A 10,810-nucleotide genomic window follows, 5' to 3' on the forward strand; every position below is an offset into this window, starting at 1 on the left:
TTCAGTTATTCCATAAGCACTACCAGAGCTAGAACTAGAAGCATAAAAATTTATAAAATCATTTATAATTTCTTTATATTCTATTGCTACAGATAACATTGCATAGGTGGAATTCCACCTATGGTCAACATCTTTTGGAATTAGTCTAGGCTTATAATTTTTTCTTTTACAACATTGTTTCCATCTTTTAATTCTCATTTCAGAAGCATTATGCATATTAGTAACTGTTCTAACTTTTTCTATCATGGGTTTAATTTCAGAAAATGCACTTTGAACAATTAAATTTAAAATATGACAGATACATCTAACATGAAAAAGCTCACCATGACATGGCAATGACAAAGTTATTTTCAGAAAATCAACAGCTACATTATTATTACTTGCATTATCTAGTGAAAGAGTAAATATTCTTTGATCAATTTCTAGTTTCATAAGTTCTTCAACAATTAAATTTGCAACATTAATACCAGTGTGTGACTCTTCAATTGCAATAAAAGAAACAACTCTTTTAAACATTTTCCAACTTTCATCAATCCAGTGTGCTGTTATACATAAATAACCAGTTTGCACTCTAGATGACCAAATATCAGAAGTTAAAGAAAATTTGCAGTTTAAATTTTTAAAATAAGAAATTATTTTTCCCTGTTCCTCAACATAATATTTTAAAATATCACGTTGACAGGTTTGACGAGAAAATTTTGTAAATGCAGGATAAAAACCATCTCTAAATAAATCTTCAAATTCATCATCTTCTACTAATTTAAAAGGAAGGTTTTTAAGAACAATAAACCTGATTACGCATTTCCGGGCTCGGGCAGCGTCATAATTCCAACTGCCGAGGGTACCTGAAGAGGATGATTGGGAAAGCATAGACTGCCGGATATCACCTTGTAGATTTTGGCCTTTGTTGTGTTTTTCAATATGCCGTTTGAGATGGTTGGTGCCGCTCTTATGATGAGCTTTGAATATCTGGCCGCACAACGCACATTTCGCATTCTGAGAGATGATCCTACCGTGTTCATCCTTGGTGACGTCTATCTTCTCAAAAAAATTCCATACATCAGACCTCGGCCTTTTTGGAGCTCTTGGTGCCGTAGATTCGTCGCCACCAGATTCAGGATTAACACCGGTAGGATGAGGAGTTGTTGTAGGAGGACTCATCTCTGGATCGGTAGGAGTTGCATGTTGCTCTTCATAATCAGACCCAGAAGCCATTTGTTGGAAGTATTAGAAAATACAAAAGATTATAGGATAGTATATTAGTATGAGATAGTATAAGATTGTATAAGAGAGTAGTAGAGAGAGAAATAGATGAGTTTTGTTGTGAGAAAATGAATTGAAACCCCCCCTCTATTTATAGAAGCAGCCCCCTAGGTAAATGACCAAAAAACCCTCGAAAAATAGCCGTTTTTTGACCGTTTTAAGGGGCAAAACGGAGACCCATCTATGAGTAGAACATCATATATAGAACAAGTACATGATGATTTCAATATATGCTTTAAAGTTCGCAATACAATAATTTGATTGTACTAACACCACAATAATTATGATGGCCATATACATTGTTCTGATTGTAGTAGTGACATTATCCTAATATAGACCCATCTATGAGTAGAACATCATATATAGAACAAGTACATGATGATTTCAATATATGCTTTAAAGTTCGCAATACAATAATTTGATTGTACTAACACCACAATAATTATGATGGCCATATACATTGTTCTGATTGTAGTAGTGACATTATCCTAATATACAAAATTGATAACATCGTTCATACTCTCTACATAATTTTTTGCGTTAGGGAAAAAAAATAAAAATGAAGTCCTAATCAAGTCAGGATATCCGGTCAACAGTTAGTAGTGGATTTTCCAAATAAAACTAAAGCTAGAACTCATTCCTTTTTAAGTCCTAGTCCAGATAGAATTCCTGCGCTCTTTATTTAAAGACACAGCCAAGATCTGACTAGGGACTCAAACGAGAGCGTCCGATGGCAACGACGGCCCAGGACCCGCTCCTCTCATGCGACGGCGCAAACAAGAACAGGGTAAAAAACACCACATAACCCCCAAGTCTTTAACTAAAGATGCAAAAACCCTTTATTATTTTATGTTGTATTTTGTGCAATAAATAGATGATCTCAGGGAAAATTAAATTTTAGGGTTTTGTCATCTAACCCTAAAAGTTTTTTGGTGTTGCGTGGTACTTTTAAAAGTTTTCGTTGACCCCAAAAACGGGTCAAGCTTTTTGTGGTTATGTGAAATTTTGCTATTTAAATATTCAAGTATATAATCCCCTGCAGGTTATGAAGGGACCTCTGAATCGCATTTCCCGAAAGGGTGAGAGGAAAAAGGTTTGCTCCTTTGACGAGAAGAAAATTGTTGATCACATCAAGAAGCTTGAAGAAGATTTGGGTAGTCTTCAACTGATACCCAAAAGGCTGAGAAGCAATAATACGAGGAAGAGAAGGGAGTACAAGGTTGAGGGTGCAATATGTAAAGTTGAGGTGCCTGGTCCAATTCCAGACTTTTTGAGTTTGGCTGAAGTAGGACGCATGTCTGTACAGGAGCTTTTTGCAAATTGTCCCGAGCCTAATTGAACAAATACGAACTCGAAGCGTGGAATGAATAGAATTGTACTAGTTGAAGAGAGCTGAAAAGGGATGGTTCCGTTTTCTTTCTTTTTTGGGAAATCAACTTCAAATTTGTTATTTGGTATATGTAAATTTATTGTGCAAGAAGTATTTCAAAGTGTTTGGTTGAAAAATAATTGGTTCGAGCACTGCACTGTTTTTAATTTAGGGAAAAATGCTTCCAGCCCCCAAAAGCCAAGGAAACGTGCTTCCCACCGCCAAGACTTTGTCAATGGGTGTTTTACCTCCAAAAATAAAGATTCTGTTCTCTGAGCCCCAAAACACAAAACCCAAGAGATTAAAATATGTGAAGACCAAAAGATTCTGTTCTCTGAGCCCCAAAACACAAAACCCAAGAGATTAAAATATGTGAAGACCATAATACCCTTCTCTCTGCCCCAAAACACAAAACCCAAGAGATTAAAATATGTGAAGACCATAATACCCTTCTCTCTCTCTTTCTTCTTTTATTAAAATGTGATGAGGATTATTTTATTATTTTCGTTTCCTCTCTCTCTTTCAATTTATTGTATGATTGAAGGAGGTCAACTCCGGTAATTGTAAATGTCTGAGTAAGATCAGTATGCATATTCCATAAACATCATAGGCGTAGTAAGTACTACAGAAAAGAAAACAAGGAGAAAGTATGTAAGGGGCTGTTTGGTTCCCTGTTTTTGAGGGAAAGTTACTGTTGAAAGCCTGCCAAAAGTGTCAAAAACGTTGACAAGCTTTCAAGTAAAATCCTCTTTTTTAGAGGCGTTTTTGCTTAAAACTTGCCAAAAAAGTGACACTTTGGCAGGCTTTCAAGGGAATTTTTTTTTAACCAAACAGCTCCTAAGTGCAAAGTAGGGAAAACTATAAAACTATAATGCGTGCAATTGGCCTAATTAAAGAATTCATGATGGTTGATATACCTTAAAAAAGGAGGGAGGTGACTACATCCCATACTGTTGAAATTTTACGAGTACGAAGACTGGAACACTACTTGTAAGAAGGTGCTTAATTACCTTAATTACAAACGTGAAGATTTTGTGAGCCCAATTTAAAAAGTAGGATATAATTTAGCATCCAATATGAGAAAAGCATTTGAGACATTGCTCGTATAAACCATGGACTATTTTTATTAGATAACAGTACCACAAACTTTCAAATCAGTATAAAATATCACATATTTTCAGAAAACCATTCTTGAACTAAAAACAGTGAACTTTTATTTATCTTTTGTGAAAAACTTGCAACAATTTTCTGATAAAATCAATAAAGTCCCACGGACTTGAAACTATTATCAAGTAACTATAATATTTTCTAATTTGAAAATTCACAGTATTTCTATCTAATAAAATATGTTATCTACTCCTCTATACTTAAAGTATGATCTAAAGATTTACTGTTTATGCTATAGTAAATACCACGGTAAATTACTATAGCATGAACAGTAAATCTTTGGGTAAGTAGAACAATACCCTTTTAAGTATAGAACAGTAGATATAATTTCTAATTTTAAGTATATAATAATTAAATTAAATATATTAAATTTTAGAGGGAGGCATGTTCAAAATAAAATGCTAAAAAAAGAGGTTGTGCTTTGCACGGGGTGCACACTAGAGACATTTTTATGCGAAAACGGAAGTTGGTGACCAAGGTTTGTTACAACCCAACCAAACATCCATCAGATCACTTCAACTGGATTTGAAACCTGACGACACCTGGGCCTCATTTAGGGCCCAGGGCAAAAGCCCAGCTCATTTTGACAATCACAACTCACAGGAGGAGTGAGAGCCCTTCGTCGTCTTCAATCGAAAGACGCGGGGGATGCAGGCTCGATTCCCACTGCGATCGTGTAGAATCTTGTACCCGCGATTCAATTATCAGGTGAATTTTCTTTAACTAGCTTTTTCCCCACCTATTTATTTATGACGGGTCTTTACAATCTGTTAGAATTTCGAAATAATTTTGATGATATTATGGAAACTTTGGGATTTTGATTTAAGCAGCAACTTTGAGGTGCAGGTTTTCTGCAACATGCTAGTTTTTGGGGTTCTGGGTTGTGAAAATTCAAGGAATATGGAAGGGTTTTTACTGCTACTTTTCATTTTGAGGAGGTAGCTTGATGATTGGATGGGGTTTAGCTTCTGGGTTGGGCTCTAATTGAAGAACCAGATGCTGGTATCTGTTAGTTAAGTATTGATATGCAAGTAGTCATGCAAACGATGTTGTGCGCAGCGGAAATTTCGTCAGCACTTCGGCAGCACTTCGGCAGCACAACAAGAGAGATTAGATCGATAAGAATTCACGTCTCACCAAGGAAACAAGAATCTGAAGCGGATATCTCAACCAAGTGAGATATCGCCTCTTTCTCTCATCGGTTCTAGGACTGACCTGTCGAGGGATCCTACAAGCTATTACAAATCACGACAAGAACACAACTTTTACGTGGTTCGGCAAATAGCCTACGTCCATGGGGCAATGAGGGGGAGATCTACTATTAGAGGGAGAGATACAACTAGGGTTTATAATTTCACAAACTCGAAACCCTCTCAAACAAACTCTCAAATCCCTCTTACAAAATCTCTCTCAAAAGAAACAAAACAAGGACTGAACTTTCTCTCTCCTGCAGCCGCTGAAGCAAACCCCAGACTTGCACTGTAGCCGCACAAGAGAAACCGAAAAAAAATTCGCCTTGCTCTTCTTCGTAGCCGCCAGCAAAGAAGTCCCAACTAGCACACAATTTGCAACCGCCCACACTCCTGCCTATCTTCACACGAAACCCTAGGATAGGATTTTATAGACTAAAGAAATCGGGTGGGCCGTATCTCCGCACCTGGCTTTTTGTTTCGCGTTTAATCTCTTCATGCACCTCATTCACCCACGCACACATGTGGTCCCCAGCTCTTCACGTGTTCACGTGAATTCATTCACGTGGGTTCACAATTCTCCACCTCGACGAAGTTTTCCCAAAACTGAGCCGACACCAATCAAACCAAATGCCTCACTTGTTGTATCCAGTACGCCATGGCAACGGACTCATGACAACGGATTCCATCCACAACAGGTCGAGACCCAAACGGGAGTGCGAACACTCAACCCAAAACAAATAGTGTCTACTCACCAAATCAAACTGAGCCTACACCGACTACACCAAATGTCTCACTTGCTGAGACCCAAATGGGAGTGCGAACACTCACCCCAAATGTCGATGTCGCTCACCAAATCGGCTGCATCATAAAGATTGCCTACGTATCCTCTTGCCCAAGGAATCAAGCCTTCACGTAGTTCATCCAAATGGCATCCAAAGACCCTCAATCAAATAGAAAAGTCTTTAACTCTTCTTCAATATCACCAAACAATCTGCAACTGATAGCACTCTCTATGGCCCCAAATTGAGACAAATCAAACACCTCCATCTGAGGTGAACCAATGGCCGTATCCAGATCAAGTCCACCAGCTGCAACCGAATCCAAAAACAATCCATCATCTGCATCCGAAATCAAATGATCCCCAACCTGTGTCACCTCAGTTGGAATCCCAAATGACGCAGTATGATCTGGAGTATGTGGAATAAGTTCTACCCAACGTGAAGTAGCATCACTCTCCACCTGCTGCGATATCCTAATGATCTGATCACCACTCTCCACCTGCCGAGAGTTAAACGTGACATACCTGCTCAGAACAAAGTCAGAAGCCAATACCTGATAATTAAACACGCCTCTGAATCCCAAATGTGCTATCGGATCAAATCTCACATCCACGATGTGACCAAGTGCTGGGTAGCCAAACATCCGACGCAACCCAAAATCTGAAGCAGCTCCACCAGATCCCATATCTCTACATGCAGCAGTCAGCAACCTATACATGAGACGACCCAAACATGTCGTAGCCCGCACACCAATGCCAATGCTCGACATCAAATGTCTATCCTCCTCCAGAAAGGAACAGCTCCCCAAATCTGCCATCTCATCACGTCGCCTCAAAGTTTTCACACCAATGAAGTGTTTCCTATTGCCGTGAGCTCGGCACAAATGCAGGTATAGGTCCCTCTTGTACCTTCTTCTAACATCAGACTGAAGTACCTTCACCTTTCTACCAATACACTTCCTATATCTGTTGCGGGCTTCTAGGACTTCACACCAACGGGACTTGGTTACAACCCACCAATGCTTAGAGCAATCCCCAACTGCGGAAACCACATACCTATTACCTCCCAATAATGCTCCTTTGGAAGGCCCCCGTATGCCTGAATGAACACGCCTCAGAAGACCCCTCGAATGATGGATAGAAGTGCCAAACTCCATCTCGGTCTTCTTGCTCATACCAATGGGTTCACAGGACTTCAAACTGCAGGTCAATGCACTCCTTAACAACCTATACACGACATTACCAATCAAATAACCCAGCATCAAATAACGCCACAGTCTAGCCGAATCTGATGAAGTCGTCATCTCCCTATCAATCTCCGTGCTTCCGAGCAAATAATATAAATTGCTTCTTCTGACGCCCTTCATCACAATCATGGACTCCAATGTGACCTTCAAACGTGCATCCACCAAGGTCACTTTATAGCCAGATGCCACCAAAGCTCCTAGTGAAATGATGTTCTTCGACAACTGCGGAACGAACCTCACTTCATCCAACTCCCGCATCATCCCGTCACTCATCTTAATCCGAACGGTACCAATACCACCAATAGAGCATGCATGTTCATTACCCATGAGCACAACATCCTCTCTTTCCAACTTCTGAAAGCTGGAGAACCAATCCCTTCTAGGGCAAACGTGGTATGAAGCACCCGAATCCAACATCCACTCTGTAGAGTTGGCAACACAAACTGACGATAGTGCAGACAACGAATAGCCCGAAGAATCCGAATCTGAATTGTTGCCACTAGTCTTGACAACATTTACCTCTGAAGCTTGTACAGCTTTCCCCTTATTCTTCTCGGCTCGATCTAAATTTGGGCATTCGGCTCTCCAATGTCCATCCTCTTTACAAAAGGCACACTGATTCCTATGAATCCCACGATGTGCACCTCTAGACCGCGACCTTCTGCTTCGGTTTGAACCACGACCATGAACTACTAATGCATCTCCCGATGCCTTCTCGGAGGACTCATCAACACTCTTCCTCAACTCATAATTCACCAACGCTGAGGTCACCTCCTTGTAACTAACAGTAGTTCTTCCATTAATCATAGTTAGGACAAAAGTACCATAATCATCCTCGGGCAACGAACACAAAAGTAGCATCGCCTTGTCTTCATCCTCAACCATGATATCCACATTGGCCATGTCTGAAAGTAGCTTTGTGAAGTTATTAACATGCTCCCTAATAGAAACTCCCCTCTTCATCTTGAACTGGTAAAACCTCTTTTTCAAGTGAAGCCGATTCTCAATGCTCTTAGTAAGATACTTTTTATTGAGCGTTTCCCACATCTTCTTCGCCGATGTCTCGTTCATCACGTCATAAATAAGATCCGGCGTCAAGCATGACCGAATAACTCCACACGTCCTACTATTCATCTTCTTCCAAATCTTAGCTTCCATCTCGGCAGGTTTCTCTTATAACTCAAGAGTCTCTTCCAAATTCTGAGCGTCCAAGGCGTCCATCACCTGACACCTCCACAATCCGAAATTAATCTTGCCGTCGAACTTCGGAACATCAATCTTCATGTTATTGATGCTCAAATTATGTATCGTCTTCGTAAGAGATGATCCCGATGTGCTTGTTTCACCCATGTTGTCGATCTAATCTTCAAATAGGAATCCTTCAGCGAATCCTTCAAACAAGCTCCCAAGTCCAACCCGGAGCTCTGATACCACTTGTTTTAAGATATTTTAATTGATCCAACTAATCAATAAGGCATGTTTTCTCGTCGGCGGGCAAATTTCCGAGGATATCTCGTCACGTGCATGGCACGTGATGTCTCAAAACTCATTTTTAACAGCGGCGACGACAACAATCTCGTCATATTCAGCCCAAAGTAGGATAAAATAACGGTTATGACGCCGGCTGAGATCGCTAACCCCATCGAATCGGCTGAATATGAAGAGATTGTTGCCGTCGCCGCTGCTAAAAATGAGTTTTGAGACATCATGTGCCATGCACGTGACGAGATCTCGTCGGAAATTTGCCCGCCAACGAGAAAACATGCCTTATTGATTAGTTGGATCAATTAAAATGTCTTAAAGAGGGTTTGCCTATTTAAAATACCTTGTTGGAAATTAGGATGGAATTAAAATACCAATATGGGTATTTAGCCCATCTTCTTCGCCGATGTCTCGTTCATCACGTCATAAATAAGATCCGGCGTCAAGCATGACCGAATAACTCCACACGTCCTACTATTCATCTTCTTCCAAACCTTAGCTTCCATCTCGGCAGGTTTCTCTTATAACTCAAGAGTCTCCTCCAAATTCTGAGCGTCCAAGGCGTGCATCACCTGACACCTTCACAATCCGAAATTAATCTTGCCGTCGAACTTCGGAACATCAATCTTCATGTTATTGATGCTCAAATTATGTATCGTCTTCGTAAGAGACGATCCCGATGTGCTTGTTTCACCCATATTATCGATCTAATCTTCAAATAGGAATTCTTCAGCGAATCCTTCAAACAAGCTCCCAAGTCCAACCCGGAGCTCTGATACCACTTGTTGTGCGCAGCGAAAATTTCGGCAGCACTTCGGCAGCACAACAAGAGAGATTAGATCGATAAGAATTCCCGTCTCACCAAGGAAACAAGAATCTGAAGCGGATATCTCAACCAAGTGAGATATCGGCTCTTCCTCTCATCAGTTCTAGGACTGACCTGTCGAGGGATCCTACAAGCTATTACAAATCACGACAAGAACACAACTTTTACGTGGTTCGGCAAATAGCCTACGTCCACGGGGCAAGGAGGGGGAGATCTACTATTAGAGGGAGAGATACAACTAGGGTTTATAATTTCACAAACTCTAAACCCTCTCAAACAAACTCTCAAATCCCTCTTACAAAATCTCTCTCAAAAGAAACAAAACAAGGACTGCACTTTCTCTCTCCTGCAGCCGCTGAAGCAAACCCCAGACTTGCACTGTAGCCGCACAAGAGAAACCGAAAAAAAATTCGCCTTGCTCTTCTTCGTAGCCGCCAGCAAAGAAGTCCCAACTAGCACACAATTTGCAACCGCCCACACTCCTGCCTATCTTCACACGAAACCCTAGGATAGGATTTTATAGACTAAAGAAATCGGGTGGGCCGTATCTCCGCACCTGGCTTTTTGTTTCGCGTTTAATCTCTTCATGCACCTCATTCACCCACGCACACATGTGGTCCCCAGCTCTTCACGTGTTCACGTGAATTCATTCACGTGGGTTCACAAACGATGCATTGAACTTGTTAGAGATAGTCCTCAACCCTTAATTACCGCAAAAAAACTTTATAGTGAAGCACACTTGGACAAGAGAAATTCGGGGCATTATGACACTTCTCATGGATAGATTAAGTAGTCTATTATGATTTAGCTATTTGAACTTGTTAGAGATAGTCCTCAACCCTTAATTACCGCTTCAGAGTTTGGTCTGGCGGAAGAGAACATTAAGATGGTAGCAGAGCAAGCTAGGTTCGCATTATATATCTGATTGAAAAAAATGATATTGTCGCATGACTCGAGGTTTTTGGCCCATAAAAAGGGTGATCAATGCAGGGGCATGTTCGAGTATAAAATTGGCAAATTGTAACCTTTAACCCTTGTCATAAATTTGGAGTTTCGGTGCAGTGGGAGGGATCTTTATCAGGCCTTCTCTTCGCATTCATATGACTTAAGGAGCTACTTTTATTTTCAACTTCTTGCATTCTCGGAAAGTCAAATGGCCTCTTCTAATGATGGTATTGTTTTTATGTCCGTAGGGGTGTTTTCCTGATCACACTTTTTATGTTCCAAAAATGGGAGGAGGAAAGGGTCATAAAGAAAATAAGAAGAAATTAGTTATTCCTGTTTGGAGGCGAATTTCCACACAGTCAGGTTTGTACAAATACTTTATTGTTTTTGGATCAAAACCTTGATTTTTTGTGATTTGTTTCATGTTCCTGTAGAATCCATTTACCTCAAACTTGATGCATTTGTTTGGTTTGTATGATATTAAATTCAGCTCACACTTCATAGCTAATAATACGTAGTCATGGTTTTATATGATATATA

At 40.2% G+C, this 10,810-nt stretch overlaps 1 protein-coding gene and 1 long non-coding RNA gene across 2 annotated transcripts; both read left to right on the forward strand.

The window, feature by feature from the left end:
- Positions 1 to 1,957: 1,957 nt before the first annotated feature.
- On the forward strand, positions 1,958 to 2,752 carry LOC109828047. Its single transcript, XM_020395080.1, has 2 exons — positions 1,958 to 2,050; positions 2,306 to 2,752. The coding sequence occupies exons 1-2, from the start codon at positions 1,994 to 1,996 to the stop codon at positions 2,600 to 2,602; spliced, it is 354 nt and encodes a 117-aa protein (XP_020250669.1). The 5' UTR covers positions 1,958 to 1,993; the 3' UTR covers positions 2,603 to 2,752.
- A 1,700-nt stretch (positions 2,753 to 4,452) lies between these two features.
- On the forward strand, positions 4,453 to 10,586 carry LOC109828046. Its single transcript, XR_002243573.1, has 2 exons — positions 4,453 to 4,507; positions 10,519 to 10,586. It is a non-coding gene; the product is annotated as an uncharacterized LOC109828046 (long non-coding RNA).
- Positions 10,587 to 10,810: the final 224 nt, after the last annotated feature.

The sequence above is a fragment of the Asparagus officinalis genome, unplaced genomic scaffold (assembly GCF_001876935.1).
Source record: "Asparagus officinalis unplaced genomic scaffold, Aspof.V1 AsparagusV1_Un661, whole genome shotgun sequence".
NCBI classification, from domain to species: domain Eukaryota; kingdom Viridiplantae; phylum Streptophyta; class Magnoliopsida; order Asparagales; family Asparagaceae; genus Asparagus; species Asparagus officinalis.